The sequence below is a fragment of the Gekko japonicus genome, unplaced genomic scaffold, assembly GCF_001447785.1.
Source record: "Gekko japonicus isolate JY-2015 unplaced genomic scaffold, Gekko_japonicus_V1.1 scaffold743, whole genome shotgun sequence".
NCBI classification, from domain to species: Eukaryota; Metazoa; Chordata; class Lepidosauria; order Squamata; family Gekkonidae; genus Gekko; species Gekko japonicus.
Window position 1 is genome coordinate 274,041 of NW_015167560.1, and position 27,265 is coordinate 301,305.

The following is a 27,265-nucleotide window of genomic DNA, read 5'->3' on the forward strand; positions in this document are numbered from 1 at the left end:
CCCCCCTCCGGGCCCCCCCCCCCCCCCACGCTTTTACTTCCTTCCCCCATCACAGTTACTTAGGCAAGCCAAAGTGGCTGCCGATATCTTGTGAGGTAATCTCTGGAGATCTCAGCATTTTAGAACATTTTCTTTTCCTAGCTCGTTTTTTCTTTTGATGTAAGGTTTTTATGCAAACCTGGTGCCGCTTCTCCCTCCAAAAACATATTTTAAGAGAGAAAATATCCTGCTTTCCTCTGTGGAGAATGATAAAGGAAGAGTGTTTGTCTTCCGGTGAGATGCGTCTCCCTGTCTGTCCCTGATGGCACTCTGTGGATTTTTTGATCCGCATTCTGTGGCCAGTCTCAGAATTAGATATAGAGACTAGAAATAAGGCCCGTTGTGGAAATAAATACAACGGGAGCTAGAAAGAGGCTCTGGGAGATTGCTCTGGCTTTGGGCAAACAGTGTCAGTCTGCTTTTAAAACATGAATCTGGGACCTGCACACCACCAGAATACAGCAGATTCCATATGCAACTGACATTCCAACTGCCTTGCGGGGGGGGGGAGTTTGAGGTGTGGAATGGACTGAAGTCCAATCAGCTTCCATATGCAAAAGACCAGGTTGTCGCAGCAGTTGTGGTGTGGGCGGGACCCGGGCTTTGCCTTCTGATTGGTGGCGATATATGCTGAGGAGCAGTGCCATCAGCCATACACTAAGGGAGTGCATTTTAGAATTAGAACTTTGGCACCCACTATTCAATTATATATAAGGAGAGATAGCCAGTTCCTGTGGTGAATTGCAGCTGTGGGGTCAGCCTTTGTGTCTCTTTTCTTAACTACTTTTTCAGGTGGAACAATTGTGTACGTAGTACTGTTCATGTTCAGCTTAAAATATTTTTAGATTGTTTTCCTAATAATCCCGAGAAGTCAGTTTACTGGTGAGTCCAATACATTAACGTGCGTACTTCCTGGGGGAGAGCAGTCTTCCCCCATCTAGTGAGAGCCTCTCCAATTGCAGCAAAAAACCAGGACACAGAAGAAAACTTGGAGAACTCGAACTTGGAGAATGAGGTAGAAAAGAAATAATTTTTTCCCCTTCTCATTCTGCAAAAACCAAGCACAGAAAAGGGAAACCTCCTGTTCTTTTCCCACCACTTGCTGGGTTTTTGTAGGAAGTGAAGGGAGAAGACCACTTCTCCTCTCTTGTTCTTTGTAGAAGAAGAGAGGGTCGTTTCTTTCTTTTCAAGTAGGATTTTGCCGGGGGCAGCAGCACTAAGGAACTATGTGCATTTTCTGCGAAAACCCAGCACACCATTCTACAGAACATGGGGGAAGGGTTGTTGATGGTGACCACAAATAATGGCTGTGCTGGTAGGTCAAGCCAGAACTTGTGGACCTCTGGCTTTCCCCATTTTAGTGATGAAAAACTGAAGCTGAAAAAAAAGGTGTCTTCTGCAACACCCATCCTGTGAGTTCATGGTTGATCACGGGATATTAATGTCAGATCTCTTAGAGGAGGGATACTGTTATGATCCTAGGCCTATAGTAGTGCAGCCTACAGGTTTTAGGGAGGCCCAGTGGTTCCAGGGAAGCCTGTATAACAGTAGCTAAGAGGGACTACAATTCCCAGGTCTCCTCTGGACCCTGTGATTGGCTAACAGGGGATTTGGAGGGAAAACTTACACCAGTAAAATAGTAGAGGGTAGGATTGCCTGACCCCCCGGTTTGGCAGGGTTTACCCACTTTGGGGGGGGGGGGTCAACCCCCCCACAATGTTTTTTTTTTTTTACTTTTAAAATTTTTATGAAAACCTGGGGGGTGTCTCGGGTTCCCAAAAAAATGGCAGAGGGGCGGCTGCGGGCCCCATGCCCGATCTCTGAGTGGCATTGCTGCTTGGAGATGAGGTGCGCCAGGCTCTCAGGCTGCCTGCACTTAAAGGGAACCCTTTGAGTGCAGGCAGCCGGCGGAAAGGGCTCTTCGTGCCTGATCTCCGAGCAGATCGGGTGCACTGGGCCCTCCGGCTATGGCTGACAACCGGGGGGACCGTCCCTGCCGGGGCAGAGCTTGGAGCCGGGACATCCCCAGCATGACATCATGGCGTTGGGGACACCCTGCCCCCTCCAGCAACTCCCCCCAAAGTTCCCTGCTGGGGACGAAGATGGACCTGGCAGCCCTAGTAGAGGAAGAAGTGATAAAAGGCTTTGCCTAAAGTGGGAGGGGGGTTCACTCCCAGGGAGCAGAGCTGGTGTGAAGCTGCTGCAGATGGAGGGATCCCTCATCCAAGAGGGGTGAAATCAGCTTGAGGCCAAATACATAGAGAAGGCTGTGGGCAGTGTAGTCAGACGTGTTAGGGTTTCTTATTTTGCTGGTTGACCTACCTTTTCTGTGCTCATTTTTCCTACACGTTATTGAATCGCAGTTATTGTTAAATCTCTTTAATAAAGACAATATGTTACTCTGCCTGGGTCTTCACGCCTCATTCAGTCACTTATAAGGGGAAACCTACTGGAAAGGGAGCGTACAAAGGGGTAGGATGGGTGCTCTGAGCCCTCCTGAGGAGACCCATACCACAGTGTTGGCAGCCATTAGAGAACCTTTCTAGCCCTTGCCTGCAAGAGGTATACACCCCAAATCGTTGTGAATCCTATATTACGCTGTCTGCAGCCTTAACACATCGCCCTCAGTCCCTCTGTCAGTCAACCCTTCCTCCTTTCCATCCCATAGGCCATGTCCGCTGTGTATCCTTAATGCGTTTGGTTCAGTAAAGTGAGCTCAATATAGAATATTCTTTTAGGGAGGCCCAGTGGTTCCAGGGAAGCCGGTATAACAGTAGCTATGAGGGCCTACAATTCCCAGGTCTCCTCTGGACCCTGTGATTGGCTAACAGGGGATTTGGAGGGAAAACTTACACCAGTAAAATAGTAGAGGGTAGGATTGCCTGACCCCCCGGTTTGGCAGGGTTTACCCACTTTGGGGGGGGGGTTCAACACCCCGCCGGCCAGCTGGCCAGCGGGAGAAGCCCTGCCCCCAAGTCCCAACACCTGCAGCCACCCCTCTCCCTTCTCGAGAGAGAAGAGAGAGGGGGGCGGCTGCGGGCCCCGTGCCCGATCTCTGAGTGGCATTGCTGCTCGGAGATCAGGTGCGCCAGGCCCTCAGGCTGCCTGCACTTAAAGGGAACACTTTAAGTGCAGGCAGCCGGCGGAAAGGGCCCTTCGTGCCTGATCTCAGAGCAGATCAGGTGCACCAGGCCCTCCGGCTGTGGCTGACAACTGGGGGGACCGTCCCTGTCGGGGCGGAGCTTGGAGCCGGGACATCCCCAGCATGACATCATGGCGTTGGGGACACCCTGCCCCCTCCAGGAACTCCCCCCAAAGTCCCCTGCTGGGGATGAAGATGGACCTGGCAGCCCTAGTAGAGGGTGTTGCCTGGGAAGAAGTGATAAAAGACTTTGCCTAAAGTGGGAGGGGGGTTCACTCCCAGGGAGCAGAGCTGGTGTGAAGCTGCTGCAGATGGAGGGATCCCTCATCCAAGAGGGGTGAAATCAGCTGGAGGCCAAATACATAGAGAAGGCTGTGGGCAGTGTAGTCAGACGTGTTAGGGTTTCTTATTTTGCTGGTTGACCTACCTTTTCTGTGCTCATTTTTCCTACACGTTATTGAATCGCAGTTATTGTTAAATCTCTTTAATAAAGACAATATGTTACTCTGCCTGGGTCTTCACGCCTCATTCAGTCACTTATAAGGGGAAACCTACTGGAAAGGGAGCGTACAAAGGGGTAGGATGGGTGCTCTGAGCCCTCCTGAGGAGACCCATACCACAGTGTTGGCAGCCATTAGAGAACCTTTCTAGCCCTTGCCTGCAAGAGGTATACACCCCAAATCGTTGTGAATCCTATATTACGCTGTCTGCAGCCTTAACACATCGCCCTCAGTCCCTCTGTCAGTCAACCCTTCCTCCTTTCCATCCCATAGGCCATGTCCGCTGTGTATCCTTAATGCGTTTGGTTCAGTAAAGTGAGCTCAATATAGAATATTCTTTGTGTTTTTTCTTAAGTATATTAACTAATCATGGTTTTCAGACCTCTTTTCTGCTTGGCATTACATTTTCTTGGTTAAAGAATCATTCCCCCCCCCCATTTTGAAGACTTGACTGGCATGGTTTTCTTCTACTGTCATTTTACTCCATATGAGGTTGATAGATAGGGTAAAGTTGTCTTGCTTTAGTCATCCATGCTTGACAGATTGAATTTACTCTTTGATCTGCAGGAACCTCTCCTATTGGAGGATAGTCCCCTTTGTTTCTGCTAGAACATATAAATGATTCAACTGGTTAATATCAAGCCAGTCCAGGTTTCCCCAAAGTTGAAAGTGCCTGATGAGTTTGGGGCAGGGGCTGTGGAAGTTGGTTGCCAGGGAAGGTTTATATAGTAGATAGAGTAACTTAAGCCATTTTCACTCATTAAGTTGCAACACATGTGTGGGAAGAATGGCCTACGTGTGACGCTCCCAGTACGGACAGTCACCATTTTGTTTGAAAGGGGCAGTGTGAGTGTTTGCAGCTTCAGTTCCCCAAAGCCTGGGAAATTAGAGTTCTGGTATGTATGAGCTGCGGTGGCTCAAGTGGTTAAGACGCTGACCTGCAGGCTGTGGAAGGTTAGTAGTTCAGCAGTTCGAGACCCAGGGGTGCCGCATGATGGAGTGAGCTCCCGTCTCTAGTGCCAGCTCCTGCCAACCTAGCAGTTCGAAAGCAAGAAATTGCAAGTAGATAAATAGGTACCACTTCGGTGGGAAGGTAACAGCGTTCCGTGCGCCTTGGCGTTTAGTCATGCCGGCCACATGACCACGGAAACGTCTTCGGACAGCGCTGGCTCTTCGGCTTTGAAACGGAGATGAGCACCACAACCCTAGAGTCGGATTCGACTGGCTTTTGAGCAAGGGAACCTTTACCTTTATGTATGTGGCAAGGCTGGAAACATGTGCTTTGCCCTTTTCAGAGAAAATGGCAGTCACTCATATCGAGGGGATCCCATAGAGCATGTTCTCCCTATGTGCATGGTAAAAGGTAACCATGGAAAAGGACTCGACTCCACACGGCACGGTTGAGAGAGGAGGGGAAAGGAAGCGTGCCTTACCGGGGACTTCAGTTTCTGAAACCAGCTATTTGTGTTCGTAGCTTATTGTGATCTTAAGTCATTTAATCTCTTCGTTTCTCCCTTTCAGGCTTCTGACGATGAATCGTACATCAGTGATGTGAGTGATAACATATCTGAGGACAACACCAGTGTAGCAGACAACATTTCTCGGCAAAGTATGCAGTTAAACAAACATACGCAAAATTGTTGAAAGCCACGTTCTTTTTAGGGACTGGCCTAAGGTGCACAGAGATATACAGGAACATTCCCTTTGTACTTTGTGGAATCGTGTGGGCTTGTGCTAATGTCAGCGTGAGAAGGCAGTGTTGTGTAGTGGTCAGAGGGCTGAACTAGGACCTGGGAGACCCAGGTTTGAATCCCCACCCTGCTGCGTAAGTTTACTGAGTGATTGTGAGCAGTCACACTCTGAGTTTAGCCTACCTCACAGGGTCGTTATGAGGATAGAGTGGAGGGGAGAGGAAAATGGCATGAGTCAGTTTGGCTCCCCACCATGGAGATGGGCAGAAGGTAAATGAGGAAAATACATAAATTAATTAGAAGAGAAGAAGAGATTGGATTTATACTCCGCCGCTCACTACCCGCAGGAGTCTCGGGGCGGTTTACAATCTCCTTTCCCCTCCTCTCCCCACTACAGACACCCTGTGAGGTAGGTGGGGCTGAGAGAGCTCTTTCGAGGACTGCCCCTGAGAGAACAGCTCTGAAATAACTTGTGACTGATCCAAGGTCATGCCAGCAGCTGCATGTGGAGGAGTGGGGAATCAAATCCGGTTCTCCCAGGTCAGCGTCTGCGCGCCTAACCACTACACCACACTGGCTCTTTGTGGGAATGCAAATCTCAAATCACTCTGAAGACCACGTTTAAAGTTTTAGTGACTCAGAATGGCCATATTGCTAAATGACCCACAAAAAAGGATCCCCTCCTTCCATCCCCCAACAATTCTCTCAGTGTTTCTCCTTAACAATTTCTTCATGTCCTGTAATATGCTCGATCTGCACCATCACGCGTCCCTGAATTCCTCTGCTCACCCTCCTTTCCTCTGCCTAGCCCATAATGTAACAATTCCTCCTTTCTCCATACCCAGGTACTTCCCCAGCGTCTCAGATGCTACTCAACCCAGTTTTGCTATCGCCCCCACCCACAGGGCCCTCTGTACCCTTTTGTCTGTTACTGACTCTTTTTCTCTCTGCATCACTGCAGGTTTCCTGGTTGTAGTCTTAGTTATCCCCCGTTAGCCTCATTTCCTTCATTTCCTTCATTCTGCAGGCCTCTTCGCTCCCCCGGTTCTGAACTGTCCCTTTTCTGAATAATCCCCCCCCCCTTTTCCCCATGCACCCTGATAACACACTCTCTTCTCTCCGTACTACTACAGGTCTCTCTGCACCCCATGTCTGAGCCCTCTCCTTACCCCACCCGTGTCTCTGCATGCCCATTTCTTTTCCCACAAGCTCTGGCACAGCTGTTCCTGAAAGAGCAGTTTGTGTCAGAGTTCTCTCAGCCCCACCCACCTCACGGGGTGTGGGGAGGGGAAGGGAAAGGAGTTTGTAAGCCGCTCTGAGACTCCAAGTGAAGGGCGGGGGATAAATCTCTCCTCCTCCTCCTCCTCCTCCTCCTCCTCTTTCCTTTGTTCCTCTATTTTTTTCTGCCTCGTATCCTCCCTGCTGTTCCTTACAGAATCCACTGGCAAACAACATATGAGACTTTCAGTCTCCCAGCAGTCGACATACAAATGCATAGAATGAAATCCCAACAAATCTACTTTGAGGAGGAGGAGGTTGGGGTGTGTGTGTGTCCCAGGATGAGTTTAGAATCCACTGATGGGAAAAGCTTTGGGGCGGGGTGAGGGATTGAAACAGCAGGCAGACAGAGGGCTGTGCATCCCATCTCCATCCCTGCTGCTTCTCTGCTCCCAATTGCCCCCTCCTGGTCGCTTTTCTGGTTTACAAGGGCTGCTTGAGTGCCGCTGCTGTATTTGTATGTAACGTATAATTCGGTCCTGAGGGAGTCTCACTGCCAAATCATACATAATACTGAGAATTTGGTGAATAAGCTCCTGCTCGCTCTTGATTTTCCTTTTGACAGAAGGTGCGTGAGGACCCAATTCAGATGGGGACCACGGGCAGTAGGTGGTTTAAGTGTTCCCCATGGTCTATTTTCTTGACTCAAAAATGGCCCTAAAGGCCCTAACCGGGATAGCCCAGGCAAGCCCGATCTCTCCAGATCTCGGAAGTTAAGGAGGGTCGACTCTGGCAAGTACTTGGATGGGAGACCTCCTTGGAGTACCAGCAGTCAGGGGGATAGGGGCAGGCTTTATTCAGCCACCTCTCTGAGTATAGAGCCCTTGCAACAACTTTTAGGTGGCTAAATTTCCCTCTGAAACAGCATCAGCAGCTACGGGTTGGACCCGAGGCTGCTGTACTGTGTAGTTTGGCCCTAAGTGGCTGTCTGGAAAAGCTAGCTCGCATCTCCATCAAGAACTTCTGACTTCACAGAAGGAAACCAAGTAGATAGAGCACAACCCGATCCCTTCCATTCCCACCCTGTACTATTGATGATTATCATAGTTGTATGCAAGGCCCACCAAACTAGTGAGAAAAGGTCACCAACAGATATTTAGGAATTCCACAGGAGAGGACTATAATTGGCTCACGGGCCTCAGGCTAGAATTTTGATTGAATTCAGACCCAATAGCCTGACATGTATATTCTTATGTCAATATAAAAGGCTTTCCTATTCAAGCTCTCTGTTTTCTCTTCCAGTACTTAACGGTGAGCTGACGGGAGGCGCTTTCAGAAACGGACGACGGACGTGTCTTCCGAGCCCCTGCCCTGATACTAGTAACATCAATCTGTGGAACATTTTGAGAAATAATATTGGGAAGGATCTCTCCAAAGTATCCATGCCTGTAGAGCTCAACGAACCGCTAAACACTTTGCAGCACCTTTGTGAAGAGCTGGAATATAGCGAACTCTTGGACAAGGCTGCCGAGTGTGATGACCTCTACGAACGCATGGTAGCAACCTTGACAGAGCACCTTACTTGCATGTCCCACAGTTTCCTCACTCTCTGCTAGAGCTCTTTCATGGAACACCTCTGCACACCATTCTTAGCCATCTGACCTGTGTTGGGTGCCCTTGTGGTTACTGAATGGAACTGAATACAGAAGAGCCGGGGGGGGGATGGGGGACGGGCTATCCTTTTCACATTCTTACTTGTTTGCATCTGGCTGCCTACCATTTTGTACCGCGAGATGAGTTAGGTGGTAGGCAAGCTCCCCTTTGCCATCTAGCTTCTAATTGGGATGTCAGCTAAACCTCATTGAAATGCATATTGGCAGAAAGAGGGAATTGGAGAAAGATTCGTAATCTTGCTTAGCTCGTCCTTTACATTCATTCATCTTGCTTAGTTCCTCCTTGACGTTCATTTATGCTGTGTATGTACAGAGAAACACCTTCCCCTTGCTTCTGTTTTTCACAGACTTTGCTCTCAATCCCTCTTTTCCCCGTCTACAGAGGATGGGACCATAGAGGGTGGGGCCAAATTATACGCAGTCAGGCGCAGATAACTAGGTTGCCGAGCCATCCTGTACAGTGACTGTGGATGTTACAGAGAAGTAGTGAATGTGGATGTGTGATTGGCTTGATTCTTTGCTTAATTCTATGCCTCTGGTGCAATATCCACATCAGGAACTCGTGCATCTCCTGATACGAGAGAACGTATCTCATGTGTAGCCCGTAAGTACACATCCAGCCCCCCCCCCCAAACAGGGCAAGTAATGCCCCTCCCAAGCCTTTCTGGGTCAGGAAACAGCATGATTGGAAATCTGAAGCCCTTTCCTCCTCTGTGCTGTGGTTCGTACCCAAAGCAGGGGTCTGCGTGTTTAGGAAATGAATTCCCACTTCTGGCTGATGGTCTAAAACTCAGGTTGGGAAACCTAGATGTGCAATCTGTGGAAAAACGGTCTTGTTTACTTTGGCCTTTAGAAGCATGTGCTAAGTAGCTCCGTAGTAAGCAAATCTAAAGCACTAGGATGTTTTCCATGACATGCTTTGCACAGGATGATCGTTCCTGTATCTGTATGCATGCAACATCCCCCGCCCCCCCATAAACACTAAAGATTTCAACACATTCTGTGCGAGTGAAATAAAGTGCAGTATGTTCTTACAAGACGAAAATTGCTTGCTAGTTCTGCTTTGCAGTTTCCATCTGAAATGAACACTCTTGTTCAAGCCTGTTCATTTGAAGAGGTATGTCCCAGGCTGCCTCCATTATATGTATGTGCACCAGAGCAGTACTCTAGTTTGTGTATCTGGACAATACACCAAAACGTGTTTTATTTATATTCAAATCTTTTTCATACTGCCTTACAATCAAAAGGCTCCCGAGGTGGTGTCATTGTCAGTAAGGAATGTGAGATGAATCCCAAAGGGCTTGTACAGACTGAGTTTTGGGCCTGGGGGAAATTACCATTAGCAGAAATGTGAAGGGCAGTTCCAACATCGGCGTGTCCCCAAGTGGGGGAGCTGGTGGACAATACATCAAAACGTGTTTTTTATTTATATTCAAATCTTTTTCATACTGCCTTACAATCAAAAGGCTCCCGAGGTGGTGTCATTGTCAGTAAGGAATGTGAGATGAATCCCAAAGGGCTTGTACAGACTGAGTTTTGGGCCTGGGGGAAATTACCATTAACAGAAATGTGAAGGGCAGTTCCAACATCGGCGTGTCCCCAAGTGGGGGAGCTGGTGGGGCCCGGGGGTTCTGCCACTGCCAGCCCCCCCTGCCCACTCACTCGATAGCACTTTGCTACCCACGCTCCCTCCTGCACGTGCATCCTGGTGCCACTGGGGAAAGTTCTGCAGGGAGCTGTGAGCGTGGGTAGTGGGGGTGCTTATGAGCAGACGAGGAAAGGACACACAAACAGGTGAGAGGCATGCAGGTAGGTAGGAGGAAAGGAGGGCGTGAATGCCGGCTGTGGGCAGAGGAGCTTTTTGCCCAGGCCCCCCCAACACTAGAACTGGCCCCAGGAAAAGGGGCACCTTTTGCTGATTCCCTGCCTCCCCGGTTGTGGCCCTCTGATTCTCCCCTCGTGCTGTTCCTGGGGAAGCTTGTGTCCCCCAGGAACAGCATTTTATGGGTCACTGTGGGCTGCAGCAGAAAGGGGAAGCAGGGAAGTCTCTTACTGACTTACTGCAGTTAACAGACCACTGAGTTTCTCCATTCAGCATCATTCACAGGCCCACTTTTCAGTGGTTTTCTTAAATGCCATTTTTGTTGCTTTGCTCAGGTCCTGGTCGCCGCCTTTGCAGCCTCGGGCTATGCCTCCACATACTACCGAGCAGGAAGCAAGCCTTTCAATCCTGTGCTGGGGGAGACTTACGAGACGATTCGGGAAGACAAAGGATTTAGATTTTTCGCGGAGCAGGTAACCTCACTGTAGGAGAAAGCTCATGAATAGCAAGCCGGGCAACTTCTTTTGGAGCGAAGACAATGTCTCTTTAAAAAGTTCACTGTAGCGTTTTGGGTTCTTTAATAGAAAGTTATTTCTGAAGCATTTTGAGAAACGCCATCTTGTAAATCTGAGTCCGATTTAGAAGGAACATCTATTTATCCTCTTTTGGACGGAGCCTCACCAGCACCTTTTCTTCTTCTTCCAGGTTAGCCACCACCCACCCATTTCGGCCTGTCACTGTGAATCAAAGAATTTTGTGTTTTGGCAAGGTATGTGCATTTTCATACACAAACCAAAAGATCATACTTGATTTTAAGGGGGGACGACAACGACGACACGGAATCTGTTTCACTGGTTTGGATCCAGTGCAGCATTTTTTTGAGTGGAAGGATTTCCATGCACAGAGGGCAAACTTTCTCCCGTCCCCCTTCCCACTGCAGCCTGAAATGCAAGATCACACTTAATTTGAAAAGGAAAAATATATCTATATTAGTGGCTGGCGTCCACTGCAGTGTTATTTTGGGTGGAACAGTTTCCGCCCACGGAGCATGACTTTCTGGCTTCCCCACATCCTGCCGCAGTTTGAAAGGGAAGCAAGAAAGCCTTTGAGGGGCTGTGGCTTAGTGGAAGAGCTTCTGCTTTGCATGCAGAAGGTCCCAGGTTCGATCCCCAGTATCCCCATTTGAAAGAACCATGTAGTAGGTGATACGAAAGACCTGTATTTGAGACCCTGGAGAGCCACTGCCAGTGAGTAGACAGTACTAATCTTAACGGACCAATGGTCTGATGCAGTATAAGGCAGGTTCATGTTGTTGCATTTCACAGGCGGAAGTTTTTCCGGCCTTGGAAATGCCGTGCTGGATCCAAGCCAGTGTCACCTGTACAGTTCATTATGATAACCCCAATGATGGCTGTTTCTGTTTCCATACTTGACAATGAGAATAATTAACTCTCCCCCCCGCCACCTCCCACAATAGCCTGTTCAGAATTGGGTTAGATCACACGATATACAGAGATCACTAGCCATTCAGGGCTTTTCAGCTTTCTGAACCTTTCGCTCTGTTTTTTTCAGACATTAGGTGGAAAAACAAGTTTTGGGGCAAATCAATGGAAATCCTGCCCATCGGAACACTGAATGTGATTCTTCCAAAGTAAGTGGTTTCTCTAGTCTTTCCTGTGCATTCCTTTGTTTCAGAACAGCCGTCCAAGGGAGCCACTTTAGTCTCTTGGAATCACAGGTGAACGGGGAAGAACAATGCAGCAGACCCAACGCTAGAAAAGGCAGAGGGGAGTACAGGAGGAAGTTGGTGGCAGTCATAAAGGACCGGGAACTTTTTAAGAGCTTGAACCCCCTTGCTCAGTTGTTACCGGATGCCACAATTATGTTTGTTCAGACAGCTTTGAAAATTATGCAAGCTATTTATGGCAGTTCCTTGGTGGTACACGGTGCACTTGCTTTGTACTATTCAAAGGAATCTTTGTCTGAAAAAACTCCTGGATTTCCTCAGTTTTCTGTAGAAAGGTAGGGATGAGCTATGTCCTGGTAACTGAGAGTGACGTGTGTTTTCTTTTACAAGTCTGAGGTTTCGCAAAGCAACACACATTCTTAAGAGTCCGGGGATCGTGTACATACATAGATTAATTCATACACACACACACAGAGCCAAACGTGTGTAAGTGTGTCCCAGTGCAGAATTTTTCAAGGTTTCCTTTCTATAAAATGCTTATCCAGAGCTTTCTGTGTAGCTGATCAACTGAGTCTGCCTAGCTCTTGTGTTTGAAATTTTGCTTGGTTCTTCTGCTGCACAGAGGCAGTGGGGCAGAATTAAAAGACTATTGAATTTAGAATGGGAGAAACCTCATTTAAAACCACACTCAACCATAAACCCTGTGGCTTTCGGCGATCCATTAACTTTCAAGCTACCTCACAGGGTTCTTGTGGGGATAAAACAGGATAAAATAATATCACCGTCATGCCGGCCACATGACCATGGAAACGTCTTCAGACAGCGCTGGCTCTTTGGCTTTGAAACGGAAATGAGCACCGCAACCCTAGAGTCGTATTCGACTGGCTTTCGAGCAAGGGAACCTTTACCTATGCGACAGACTACCCCTAAAGCATACTAAGACTTGTGTTGCTCTGCCACAAGGTGGTTTGAGGGTTATAGTGTGCAGTCCAGATTGCATCTTCATTATACTGAACTCTTCTTTTTAAAATGCCCCACTTTCCCCCCAAAGCAGCTTATCACATTGTTCTTCCCTCCTCGGCTTTATCCTCACAACAGTAGCTCTGCGAGGTAGGTTAGGCTGAGAGAGTGTGAGATGCCCGGGGTCAACTGGTGAGCTTCCAGGGCACAAAGGGAGATTGAAACTGGTTCTCCTGGATACTGGTCCAACAGTGTACCTCTACATCATGCTGGTTCCATGGAGTGGTTTAAAATCCTAGGGCCCAGTACGTGAACAATCAGTTCTGGTGCTGTCCCGTCATACGTTCCTTCTATGCATAAATTGGTGTCAGCCTGTGTTTGAAGGATATTATTAATTTTTATGTGAGTCGGCAGTGATTTAGACCCTGTGATTTTGAAGCCGTCGCTTTTAAACTTAACTCTCTTTTCCAGGTATGGGGATTGTTACGTATGGAACAAAGTGACCACTTGCATACACAACATCCTTAGCGGAAGGAGATGGATAGAGCATTATGGAGAAATAACCATTAGAAACACAAAAAGTAGTGCCTGCATTTGTAAACTCACCTTTGTCAAGGTAACTTGCCTATTTCATTTGGGCCCCATCTTTCCCTCAGTGGGGGCGTAAAGCAGCTTGCAGCCTCCTCTTCTCCATTTTGTCCTCACAACAACCCTGTGAGGTAGGTTAGGCGGAGAGAGAGTTGCCGGTCCAAGGTCACCCAGCGAGCTTCCATGTCCCCACAACAGCAGTGAAGCAAGAAGGCAATAGCTTTCCTCTCCCCTTGCCCCATCCCAGGAGCCAGTATTCAGTGAACCACTGCCTTGGAACATGGAGGTTCCATCGGTCTTTGCCCGAATCAGCAGGTGTGCTCTGCCTGTGGAAGCAGGCTTCAGTGATCAGATTTCCTTCTGGATCAGATGTTCCAGCGCACACACAAAAGAAAGGGCGGACCATGTGTAGCTCCTGTCATTTCTTTATTTTGTTACTTCATTTATTGTCCGTCTTTCTTGTTGGAACTTAGTTATCCACATGATTCTAGTCTTTCCAGCGGACTACATGCGGACAGTTGAATAGAGACTCAGCAGCAGGGGTGATGGGGCTGTTAAATCTTCCAGAATCCTCACTGTCCATCCGTCAAGGGGCTGAAGTGGGTGTGCATCCTCATGTCCTACTCGTGTTGGTCTTTGTTCAAATGCATTAAAATAGGCTGGTTTATTTATTCAGTAAAGGAAGAAGCCTGTGATTATTTGTTTCATTATCTTTTCTAGGTGAATTATTGGAATTCTAATGTAAATGAAGTTCAGGGTGTCATTATGGACCAAGAAGGGAAAGTGGTGCATCGCCTCTTTGGAAAGTGGCACGAAGGATTGTACTGTGGAGTTGGGCCTTCAGCAAAATGTATATGGAGGCCAGGTAAAATATATATATGCATATATGTATTTGGTCATATGTCTCAGCTGTTCTTGGAGAGAGAAACAGGTACACAGCTTGGATTGCATCCAACCTCCCCCCCCCTTTTTTTTGAGGGGCTGTGGCTCAGGCAGAAGGTCCCAGGTTCAACCCCCAGTATCTCCAGTTTAAAAAGCCAGGATAGTAAGTGATGTGAAAGACCTCTGCCTGGAACCCTGGACAGCTGCGGATAATCCAAGTAGACAGTACTGACTGTGATGGACTAACGGTCTGATTCGGTGCAAGGCAGCTTCACGGGTGCTTGTGTGTGATGAAAAGGGGAGGAGAAGGCCCCCTTGGACCACAGGTGCTGGGGGTACCCGCATGGACAAAAGACGTGTGATGGGCGCTGGAGGAAGGAGGGAGATTTGGTGAGATCGAGTGAAAAGCTGGATGAATCCAACCCCTTGAAGGCCCCCTTGGACCACAGGGGGTACCCACATGGACAAAAGACGTGTGATGAGAGCTGGAGAAAGGAGGGAGATTTGGTGAGATCTAGTGAAAAGCTGGATGAATCCAACCCCTTGCGGAGGGTATTCACCCCATCCAGTATGGAGCGGCTCTGTTCAAGTGGCTGTATATTTTTCATTATGCTTGTTGACCTTTTGTGCTCCGGTGCTGGAGCAGTGCCAATTACCCAGATGGCTCAGGCTACTCAGATCCCATTGGTCCGTGGAAGCTGAGTTGAGTCAACACTGGTTAGGACTTGGATGGGAGAGCACCAAGGACGTCCTGGTCCTTACACAGATGCAGGCGATGGCAAGTGACCTCTGAGCATGAAACCCCTACAGGGTTGCCATAAGGCAGCTGTGACTTTCTGGCACTTTCCACCACTAGTTTTGTGGATTTTGGCTGTCATCCAGACTGAACTCATGAGAAGCCAATTGCTTTTTGAATGGGAAACAGATGCTGATTGGGTTGTGGGTGGCCGTGATATGGATATACTGGCTAGTGACTGCCTCATCACTAACACATCATCTCCGACCACAGTGGGTCAGTGTGCAGCATTGAATAATAAGGAAAACAAGCAGGATTGTGACGTAATGGATAATGGTTTAATGACATCACAAGAAAGGACGTTATATAACGGGAGGAATAAAGTGGATATGCCCTGACCTGGATGGCCCAGGCTGGACTCATCTTGTCAGATCTTGGAAGCTAAGCAGGGTTGGCCCTGGTCGGTACTTGGATGGGAGACCACCAAGGAAGTCTAGGGTTGATGTGCAGAGACAGACCATGGCGAACGACCCCCGTTTGTCACTTGGCTTGAAAACCCTACAAGGTTGCCATGTCAGCTGTGACTTGACGGCACTTTCCACCCCCAACGTGTATAAGGAGGGGATTGAAGCCCAGCGTAAGTGTAAGGATGACCCATCAGTTGTAGGTCATTCTGCTAGGCTGTCCTACAGCAGCAAGTAGCATAAGGTAGTAAGAGGAATGATCTCCGCCAATGACTTCGCAGAGCCTCCGGCCAATCAGTATAAGCAATGCCAAGCAAAGTGTATTGATGGTGGCTTCGTTTGCAACATGTAGGAATGCGTCTCCTCATCTCGCAGCCCCCCCCCCTTTATTTATATTCTGCCTTTACCCCAGTGGGGACCCAGAATAGCTTACAACATTGTTCATCCCTCCTACCCTTATGACCTTTTAAGGCCATTTAGGCTGAGACTGACTAGCCAGAATCCACCAGCAAGCTTCCATGCTAGAGTGTGGGATAAAAACTTGGGCCACAGTGAATTTGTTCGTCCTTGAGGTGCCTTGAGACTTGGTTATTATGGCTTCGTTTGCAACATGTAGGAATGTGTCTCCTCATCTCGCAGCCACCCCCTTTATTTATATTCTGCCTTTTCCCCAGTGGGGACCCAGAATAGCTTGCAACATTGTTCATCCCTCCTACCCTTAATGACCTTTTAAGGTCATTTAGGCTGAGACTGACTAGCCAGAATCAACCAGCAAGCTTCCATGCTAGAGTGTGGGATAAAAACTTGAGGTGCCTTGAGACTTGGTTATTATGGTTGCAGAAGACTAACACGGCTGACCCTCTGGAATTCATGTGATGAAAGTAACGTGCCAACCAGATCGTCGTCCATCCCCATAAACGGGTGATTGATGCGGGTCATTCTCCACCATTTGTTTGGCAGCACATGGGTGGAGCAAGAACATGGTTTATTACTATTTTCCTGTGTAGCACATGCTTCTGGATGCACAGCCTCTTGGTCATGTTCACAAAGGTTTAACTGCTAACTTTTTGTCTCACCTGTTAATACAGGCTCCATGCCAACCAATTATGAGCGTTATTATGGCTTTACAAGGTTTGCCATTGAGTTGAACGAGTTGGATCCTGCGCTCAAAGACCTTCTTCCAAAAACCGATGCACGATTCCGGCCAGATCAAAGGCAAGAAGCTGTTCAATGATTGTCTGGTTTGAAGTAGAAATCCCCCAAACAGAAGAATGGAAACCCTTCAGATTAAAAGACGTGCAGAGTATACAAAATACTATGTAAAAATCATATAATCCACCTAGAGCCCACAAATAGACAAATAAAACATTCCAATGATATTTAAAATGATGGTGACGATGCCATTATTTGCCAATGATATAACAGTGCACTAAATTAATTTTTTGTCTTTCAGGAATGTCTGATAGTTATCTGAGAAAGACTCCTTCAAAATGGTATTCTGCTAGTAAACCATGAATAAAATGACTATTTGGACAACTGCTTGAATTCTGCGACTACTGCTTTTGAAGTTCCTTTGTGCATATATTTTATTCTCTCTGACTCCTTGTAGATGCCAGTTGGACACACAATTTCAGCTGGCTATTTTATCTTTGTTGAAAGGAAAAAACTGTATATGAGCTGGATATCTGTGAATTTTTGTATTCATTGTCAGATATTGTGTTTGGGACTTTATATAATTTGCATTGTATATAGAATTCTGGTGCACTGTTACATCATTGGCAACTAAGAGCATTGTCACCATAATTTTAAACACTGTTGGAATATATTCATTATTATTGGTAGGCTCTATATGATTTATGTGAGTTTGAAAAAACATCTGTATTTTGCACCCTTCTGTACTTTCCCATTTTTTTTTTTAGTTTGTAGTAGAATCCAGCAACAGATAGATGATTACAGATTATTTTAAATGTTTCGATCCACTGAAGAGCTGCCCTGATGAATTGAGTAACAGATTTTGGATTTTCAATACAAGCGTTTAGAAAAATTGTGAATGGGAGGCCTGTTCTTAGGACAGGTGTACCTTCTTCTCCCTGAGAAGCATTTCCCCCATTCCACTGCAGGATGCGCTTGCATCATCTAAAAGAAAAGAAAACGTGCTGATTTGTTTAAGAAGAAACTCATTTTTTCTCACAGATGCATGATGTAGTTAATGGCGCCCCCCCCTAGAATAGTAAGCCTGAACCTCACAATTAATCACCTAAGGATCAAACAAGATTTAATGGAGATCGTGACTGGTTTTTTTTAAGGCAAAGCACAGCTTGGCATGGCCCTGATTCAGATGGGTGTGAGGAAGGGAGAGCAGAGTGAATTTAACCCTTCCATCTCCATACAGTTTTGCTAATTGATATTGAGGCCCCCATGCTGGGATTAGCCCTTGAAGGGGGGAAAAACAGGTACACAGCCTTTTCTTTAGAGGGCTGTAACAGTTCAAGGGGCCCAATTTTGATGTTCAAAATTGGGAGGGTGTGTGGGACACACACACACACACACACACACACGGATGTAATTGAGCTTTAAAAGGTGGTAGGAAGATCCAGTTGTGGATCTGTCAGAGAGCCCTTTCTGGGTTTTTTGCCGAGGGTTCCATAATTGTTTGAAATCCCTTTTTAATTTTATCTTATAATGCATTTTCTGGCGTATGTGAACTTGGTGGCCCTTGAAGAGTGAGATAGGCATCTCTTCTTGTTTGGCTGTTCCACTGATTAAATGTTAAGAATCCTACTGAAAGATCCAATTCCTTTACTGTAGGTTTTTGGAGGAAGGGAATTTAGAAGCGGCAGCGGCAGAAAAACAAAGGATAGAAGATCTCCAGAGAACTCGAAGGCGCTACTTAGAAGAAAACAATATGGAACATGTACCAAAATTTTTTAAGTATGTTAATTCAGGAATTTTCTATTTCCTACTGATACATAAGAACATAAGAGACGCCAATGTTGGATCAGGCCAAAGGCCCATCCAGTCCAGCACTCTGTGTCACACAGTGGCCAGAAATACCAGTGCCATCAGGAGGTCCAGCAGTGGGGCCAGGACATTAGAAGCCCTCCCACTGCTGACCCCCCCAAGCACCAAGAAGACAGAGCATCACTTGCCCCAGAGCCCCTATCTATACCCTGTGGCTAATATCCACTGATGGACCTCTGCTCCATATGCTTATCTAATTCCCTTTTGAAGCCATCCATGCCCGTAGCCGCCTCTCAAGACAACCTCTCAAGTTGTCTCCTTTCCAGGCTAAACATACCCAGCTCCTTCAGCCTTTCCTCATAGAATGCCAATTTAAGAATGCAAGAAGAACCCTGCCGAATCATTCCAGGGTCCATCTAATCCAGCATCCTGCTTCACACAGCGGCCAAACAGTTGCCCTGGAGGACCAACAACCAGGGCAGAGAGCCCAAGGCTTTCCCCTGATGTTGCCTCCTAGCATTGGTATTCAGAGATTGGCTGCCTCTAAAACATGAAGGTTCCCTTTAGCCACATGGCTAGTTTGATGCACCCTCTCCGTGATCTACCCAGCTTCACATTAACACTTAGATGCAGCATGCAGAAAAGGGCTTCTACTTGTATATCCCTAGTTGTATGTGTGCCGGAGGGTCTTTCAGATGCTGTTTACCTCCCCTATCCAGCCTCTGGGGCTATGCATACAGAGTACTTTTTGAAAAGGCAAAATGTTGCTCATCAGTAGTCAAGCCTGAATTCAGTTCCCCTCTTCCCTGCAAACAGCGACTGGTGGGGTTGGCAGGGTTTTAGTGCTTTAGCTGCACTGTCTGTGTGTTGAATGCAAGTTGTATGTTCTGTAACTACCATTTCTTTTTTGATTTTTCAGAAAAGTTGTTGATGCCAATCAAAGAGAAGCTTGGGTTTCTAATGACTCATACTGGGAACTCCGAAAAGATCCTGGCTTCAGTAAAATAGAAACCCTCATACTCTGGTAAACTGAGAATGTAGATCTAGTAAACATATCACTCTTTAAAAAAAAAAAAGATGGGGGAAAAAAACTATGCACAACATGTTTCTTATGGCTGAGGGTGGTTTGTGGGTCTGCAAGAAATCTTTCATTTGCTTTTATATTCATCTTTATAATGGACGTCCAAAAGTGCATTAGCCCAGACCCTGAACTTTTCTGCCACAGTCATTTCATTTAAGAAAATACAAAAATAAATAAATAAATAAACGCACCCTTTAAAGATTCAAATACGGGAAAACGCAGCACAAGAGAAGCGTGTACTGAGTTAGCCAAAGTTGCTCTGAAGAGTGTCTGGTGCTTACAATAGACATGGAAAGTTCCAAAAGAAATAACAGAAGTTCTCATTTAAATGTAACTTGCCTAGAATGTCCATCCTGTTATGAAAATCTTGAATCGCAAGACTCTTTTCACGTCTAGCTTCAGGTTTTAGTTCCTTGATGTGGTATGCTTGGACTGGCCATGTCAGAAAAATGAAAAAAACATAATGCTTTTCTGGAAGCTCTTTGCATCCATATACCATTGTTCATGCCTTAAAAATAATGTGAAGTTGTACATTACATCATTTTAAAATATTGTATTCTTAGTCATTTGTCAAGGGCAGATTTTTTAAAGCACCAGGATTTTGTTCATATTCTACATAATGGAGAGAGTGTATTGATTTCAGAGGGGGGGGGAAACGGCAGTGATTGTGAAGGAGAGTGATCCACTGATACATGCTTTAAACATTGATGTATGGTCAGGTTGAAGGAAGGCGCCCCAGTTTTGTGACAACCTTGACAGCAAATCTGAGGTCATATTCTTGATGGCTGTGATAAACAGACCATCTCTTAGCGTGAGTTCCCATGCCTCAGACCTTTTGTCTCATTTCTCATAACTCTTTATGCAGTTGGAATTCCTTGAAGTGTCATGTGAGTGTTAAGCACAAAAAGACATTAGGAAAGCATCTGGCTCTTTTCCTGGAAGGACCATCCTGTTTGCATTTCTCTCTCTCCATCTTCAGTTGTGTTCTCTTAATGCTGGCTTTATACTTTTATTGCACATACTTTGGGGGACTTTGTTGAGAGGAGTCGTGCAACACACACACACACACACATCGGGTGCTGGTGGCTTCTTAACTGCTTTCAGTGTGCTTTTTATACCAAATTATATTTTATCATTGTTCATAAAACAATTCTATTTTTTGGATCAAGAACGAAAACCTAGTTGGTCATAAAGTAGCACCTATTGGCTGCTGCTTGAAAGTAAAATGAAGTGGGTATCCTTTACCGGGAGTGCTTTTTAGGTAAATTTTGACGTTTGTTAATACCAAGAGTTGTTTACACCTTGTTGCATCTCCTGGCCATTGAGGGCAGATAAGATTTTTTAAAAATATATGTTGCAAAGTCATGTATCTTCATTCATGGCCTGGGTTTGTTTTTTTCTTCATTCATTCCTGAAGTCTAAAATTCCATAGAGCAACAGGTGGGGATCACGGGATTTTTTTGTGTGTGTGAGAATAAGTGATTAGCCCATGGTTGTCCAAAAACAAATTATGGTAAAAGCTTTGTTATCTGGCACTCATGGGGAATGGGAGTTGCTGGTGAATCAGTTGTGAAACATGCTGAGGCTTATTTGCTCTGCCCCGCTGCCCACCCAGAGGAATCTGCAGCAACTAAGCCCTGCCCCTGGGCAGCACCACGGCAACAGCTGCCACACCTGGCAGGATCCTTCCCCCCCTAAAGCAGCAAAGCCCGGGAGCCCTCCGGCAGACTGGCTCCCGACAGCTTGAGTCCAGCCAAGGGGGCAGGAGGTACCGAAGGATGAGGTCATCTGGCCACACTGGCTGTCAGAAGCCCAGCAGCGGCCAGAGGGATCCGTTTGGGCAGCTGGAGAGGTGAGAGTGGGGCGCACTAATGCCTGAGGTCACAGAGGGATGGAGGCGGAGGGGGAGGAGACTGCCGTCTTGTGAATGGAGTATGACTGAACGTTCCGGATAATCGAATGCCGGATAACAAAGCTTTTTGTGTAACTTTGTTTAACACGTCTATGTTCCATGTTGTTTTTCTCGTTCTCCAATCCAACGATGTGTAACATCTTGTCAAGCAAATACATAAAAGACTCCCTTGTGTTTTGCTGGGTCGCTTTCCCCCAAAACATACTGCCACTCGGGACAAACAACACTGTATAGTCATTAAACATACAAACTGCATCTCGTCTCTGAGCTTCACTTGCCACTTGTGATTTTTCCTGGTTTGGCTGAGGCTTCAATATAGCCAGGAGTATCCAGACATGTAGAGGTGGTGACTGCATCACGAACTGTCAAGTCCATATCAGGAGACGTTCTGCTGGAATCTTCAGAATCCCAACAACAGAAGCAAATTGCTAGTTGTTCGGGCGGCAGCGAAAAGCCTGACAGACCCCCTCCTTCTCCCTGTGTGCTGTCTTATTTTGTACGTTTGCTGAACTACCACCCAAACTCTTTAAATAAAACAACATTTGCCACAGTAATAATAATTCATTTCATTTTATCCCAGTCTTCTTCAAAGTAGCTCAGGGCAGGGCATGGTTCTCTCCTCTGCGAGGTTACCCAACCATGGCTGTGGTGGGGGGGGGGGTCTTGAACCTGGGTCTCCCCAGCCTCAGTACTCACTCTAGCCCCCACATCACAGTCTCTCATTATTAAAAGTGAATAAACAAAGCAAGGGTGAAGATGGATGTAATATTTTTAGAGCAGTAGGGCCACTCTGGGAGGGTTCTCACTGCATTCAGCCCAAATGCTCCTTTCGTCTCCAGGCCGAAAAGGGGGGGGGGGTATAATAATTGCTTTCAGGTTAATTCATTCTGACTTGATAAAATGTTGCTGGAAAATACCACTGAGTTCATATGTTGCCTTCAGAAACCACCCTCTTTTTAGGATCTCATACTTATCTCTTTAAAGATAACAACAGCATTCAGTCATCATGAGCAAACCGCAGTTAGTACGTGACGCAAACTGTGATGATGCTTAGTAAGTTTTTTCATCAAATCACAAAAGTGTTGTCACATCCTCCTAACACAGGCACGTTAACAAACTGATGTTTGTTTCTTGACTATAAACCAATTTCCAACCTAGTGCTTAATATGGGTTTGGAATCCCAGGTTGTTGGCAAGAAATAAACACCAATTTGTTAAAAGTGCCCAAATTTTAACATCATAAGAAAGCATGATTACAGTGAAGACTTCTTAAATGTGGAAGTCTTCAAACTCAGCTCTGCCTATGATGGGAGGAGGAGGAGAAGAGCATACAGGTCCAAAGATTACGGGCTTGTTCATGGCACAAACAAGCTAGTTCATTAATAATACCTGAATTCAACCAATATTGGTTTGTGTCTTACCTTTATATCCAACTCTGGTTAGCTGAGGTTGTCAACTGCAAATGAAACAGCTGTTTGGGTCCTGGCTGGAGACGCCTCTTGTAGTTCCATCTCTGAAACTAGGCTCAGACAGATTTCGTTTCAGTGATGGAGCTACACCAAGCACTTTAAATCTATGGTCACAATCCAAGGAGTTTATTGTTCTATACATTTATATCCTGCTTTTTTTATGACTAGGGTCCCAAAAGAGATTTACCGAAAAAAGCAACAAAAAAGAAAACTCAGTGTAACCAGGACCCAACTGGGCTAGCTCACTCAACCCACCAGCTGCAGGCCATATGACCCCTTTGACTCTTGCACTTTGGCTTATGCCAAAAGGCTCATCCAACTGGCTTTGCTCAGGTTTGAATACCCGTAGCAGGAAAGGAAACAGAAAATCAGCGTTGACGATCTGCATCTGGTAGATGTGTCCCCAAGATTCCCATCTGTTGCTTAGAGTTGTGCAAGGACCTGCCCAGTAGAAACCTTTCAGTTTTTTTTCTGGAACTGGTATCTGTCAGGCTGGAAAGCATTTTAGCAACTCTCAGAAGCAGTGTATTGTGGCATTGAAGGGTGAGGGTTCAGGTAAGATTCAAACACAATTATTCTACCAGGGGAAGGTGGGGTAATTTTCACCAATCCCCCCCACACACCCATTGCAGACCTGCAGTTTGCCTCTTTTGCTCTTCCTAAGGTTTCAGTCCCCCCAGTGGGCTGCAGAAGATAGAGAGGGGCCAGGAAGTTCCATCATGTGATGAAAGTCCCCCCCCCCTTTTTAGCAGAAAACAACATTTAGATCCATCCCACTGAATCTAATACCTTTAGGTTTACTGAACTAGTTGCACAGTGCTGTGAATTCTGGCCATTGTGAATTTAAAATCCATTTCAGTACAGCGCTCAGAATGAAGTTATGCCTTTTAATATATCCCCCCCCCCCATTTAAATCTAGATGAAGGTTTTTAGGTAAGATTAACAGAGCGACACCCCTAGAAATTCTTGGATTCCTGTTGTTTAAAGCCATCACATATTACTTGCTGTGGATTTTTTATCAAGTCCCGTTTACACATTCTCTCTGTAGTGTGGTGACTGCTGTCACAAAAATGGTTTCTCTAGATCAGTTTCCACATTGCGCTGGTAGCATATAAGAGTTTCATCACTTCAACTCCCCAGTAACTTGGGTTCTTGCAGCATTGCCCTGTCCCACATAATTTATTTATATTAATTGTACCCTGTGCTATCCATAAAAATTAAAAAACAAAAAAACCCACCCAAGGAGGCTTGCAATACCAGTCTGGCGCCAATGCTGCCGTGAGAATCTTTGTGTTTGGTGCTTTCAAATGCTCCCAATACAGCATGGGGGGCTGATCATGGCAAAGTGATTTTGCAGTGGCAACCACATTGTGGATGTACAGCTGGTGCCATGAATATCATGTATTCCTTCTGTTTAACTAACTTTCCCCCCCAGAAATGCCATATAAAGGAACATTAAAAAGAGAAGAACTCTTCCGTACATAGAAAGCTAATACATACATTTATAACAAATGTTTGTTTTCTCAAATGTGTATGTTAAGTGCCGTCAATTCGCTTCCGATTTATGGCGACCTATGAATGATGAATTTTTCAGAATAACCAAATAAAAATACTGCATTAAATAAAATAATGCATTAACAGTTATAATTGAACTCATGCAAGAATGAATACACATCCAGAAGCTAACAGAAATGCAAAGATAGTGTGTTTCTGCAAACAACTGAACTTGTATGATACAGATTTTTTCTTTATTAAATTTCCAGATTGAGTTCTTCTCTACCCTGAGACTCTTCCCTCTCCTGAAAGCTTCAGGATAACCTCAAGAAGATATAATTTGTATCATTTGCTTCCTTGTTAAAATGATTTTAATTCACTGGAAGGCACGTCCTAACTAGTTCCGTCCCCCATTTCTCAGCCGCAAGGAGACATTACAAACCTGTAGCCCAGCCGAGCTCTTACTACGTTCTAGTGTGTCAATGGAATTCTTCCTCCTGTGTAGTCACACAAAACATTTAAGAGTTCCTTTTATCTTACATTCTCTCCTGCCCTTTCCTGTATTAGCTATATCACAAAAATGTCAGAATTTGGGACCACACTAAAGATTTGGGGGCAAACTTCTAGGTGTGGGGGCTTTCAAGATTGTGGGGAAAGTCTAGAAAGCCTCCCCTGCTGCTGAGACTTGCTAGTCCAACACCAGGGGGCAGAGAGCTGCCCTATCCCTTCTGCTTGGCTTGGAACTGGTGAGTCACAGGATTCCATCACCACCTTTGCTGGACGAAGGCATGGTGTTTTGACACGAGTTGAGGCAACATGATTTTTAAATAAGGTTTTTTGGCCTTCTGTAACAGTTCCCCAATAGGATATAAAAATGAGGAAGGCTGAGGCTGGGTTCATTATGAAATCGTGGGAAATCCAAGGGAATGGAGTTAAGCCTTTGCAGATTCATTTACAACAAATACAGTGCTCACAAAGAAGGTCAAGAGGATGCAGGACAGCACTTCTGAATGGTGCTCAGAGCTACATATAAATGAGGTGAAGACTGTACTTTCCTTTATGACTCAGTACTGCCAGGTTAATACAGTTCCTGTTAGACTTCAGTGGGAAAATCTGAGTGCAATTAAAACCAATTGGTTGGTTTTTTTACTATTCAGTGGGTGGTCAACTGTACCCTTCATTCTTTTGTCAGTCATTCCTGTTGACAAAATTCCTGGTTCCCACCAAATCCCGACTGAATGACTTCCCTGTAAAATAACATTTCATTGTCAAGATTTTAGTTGCTTTACCATAAAATTGTTATGGCAGAAGGTATCAGTAATAAGCCTTAAAGACCCTAATGAAACCCTGTTTGATTTTGAATTTGCGCTTATTCTAAATAGAAAAAAGAATGTGCTACGTTTTGTGCAGTGGGGTTTTTTTTTAGTTCTAAAACAAAACTTGTAGTTCGAGAAGGCTGATGAAAATTACTCTTGAAAAAAAACAAAACTTGAGCACAAGGCAGCAAATGCTAGTTTGAAAGGTTGACCAACCCCAACATTAGTGGGGTCCGGCGCAGAGTCCCACTGGGTGACATAAAGTTGTTTACTAAAAGTGCAGCCTCTGATGATTGCGAGAAGTGGTGTGCATTAGGAGTGGGGAACAGCACCAGCAGTTGGAGTGCCACCTGTTCCGCTTGTTCCCATTGCCAAAGAAACAAGCCACTGTTCTAAGTGTGTCTCCCCCCCCTTAGGAGTGGGAACTGCTGAGGTAGAACCAAATGTGTAGCTCCAGCTGTGCGCATGTTTCTTTTCTGCATGTACATATCATTACATTGGATCACAGCCTATGTATGTTGTGCTACCAAAAAAAACAAAAGCAGAACTGTGCCTCTTCAAATGAATGTTGTACACAGGAATGTTCCATTTGTAAAAAAAAGGCCTCAATAAATCCACGCAAATTATTTTTTAAAGTCATGGATCTATTTTATTAATGTATCAGCTGTCTGTTTCACTTTACTACAGTTTTTACACTGGTACCCCCATTTTCCTTCCAAGCTGCTCAAGGTTGTTTATCTGGGGGTCTTCCATTTTATCCTAACAGCCCTGTGAAGTAGGTTAGACTGAAAGATAAAGATTGGCCAAAGGTGACCCAGTGTACTTCATGGATGAGCAGGAATTTGAACCTGGGAGTAGGGGTGTGCAAGGGGAAAAAAAATCTGTATTATTCCGATTTGGGTATATTGGACCCAAATACCAGTATTCCCGAATATTTCCAAATACCAATATTGGTATTGTATTCTGATTTGGGAAAAATTTGGGAATCCCAAATATATTCAACCCCTATGGGCCATTATAGTCCATGGTGAAATCTCATAGTGTATATTCAGTGGGCGGGGGGGGGGGTGGGTGGTGTTGAGGCAGAGGCACCAAATTTGCAAATGTTGGTCTTAAAGGTGTCACTGGATACCAACTTTGTTCTGCTGCTTTAGACCAACATAACTACCCACCTGAATCTCTCTACTGGATGTTAGTGCATCTGGTACAGCTCTCTGGTTTTGTGGATGCAAGCATGCTGCAAAGAACTAGACCAGGTCAATGAAAACAGTGTGGCCCAGTGAATACTCCTGAAAAGACACAGATCCGCATATCAGTTGCTGGGGTTTCAAAATAAATAAATAAAAAGCACCAAATTTCTAACCCACAAAATAACTTTGTAAAAACACTGTGAGGTTGCATTTCCTTACAACATTTCAAAATGTAGCTATTCAACAACCTAGATACAGATTCTAATCCTACCAGTGTTCAGGCTACTTCCTGTTTCATGCCGTGTCAAACACATTTATCATGATAGAGAGAAAAAGTGAGGAGCACAGTCATATGTGTGTGTGTGTGTATATACATATACATATATATATATACATATACACACACACACCCCCTCCCTCCCTTTGTTTGGTAGCTTGGGC

The 27,265-nt window shown here is 45.7% G+C and overlaps 1 protein-coding gene across 4 annotated transcripts in view; it reads left to right on the forward strand.

Moving 5' to 3' along the window:
• Positions 1-25,648, forward strand: part of OSBPL6 (oxysterol binding protein like 6) — a 167,022-nt gene extending 141,374 nt beyond the window's left edge. For 3 of the 4 annotated variants that reach the window (XM_015413757.1, XM_015413760.1, XM_015413759.1), the window contains 10 exons: positions 5,203-5,290; positions 7,893-8,146; positions 10,421-10,558; positions 10,791-10,854; positions 11,658-11,736; positions 13,204-13,348; positions 14,041-14,185; positions 16,491-16,617; positions 18,211-18,333; positions 19,283-20,407. In XM_015413757.1, coding sequence (XP_015269243.1) covers positions 5,203-5,290; positions 7,893-8,146; positions 10,421-10,558; positions 10,791-10,854; positions 11,658-11,736; positions 13,204-13,348; positions 14,041-14,185; positions 16,491-16,617; positions 18,211-18,333; positions 19,283-19,391 — 1,272 coding nt within the window. In that variant the 3' untranslated portion in view covers positions 19,392-20,407. Of the gene's footprint in view, positions 1-5,202; positions 5,291-7,892; positions 8,147-10,420; positions 10,559-10,790; positions 10,855-11,657; positions 11,737-13,203; positions 13,349-14,040; positions 14,186-16,490; positions 16,618-18,210; positions 18,334-19,282; positions 20,408-24,587 lie in introns of those variants that run through there. The other variant, XM_015413758.1, reaches the window with a different exon arrangement.
• The last annotated feature ends 1,617 nt before the right edge of the window (positions 25,649-27,265 follow it).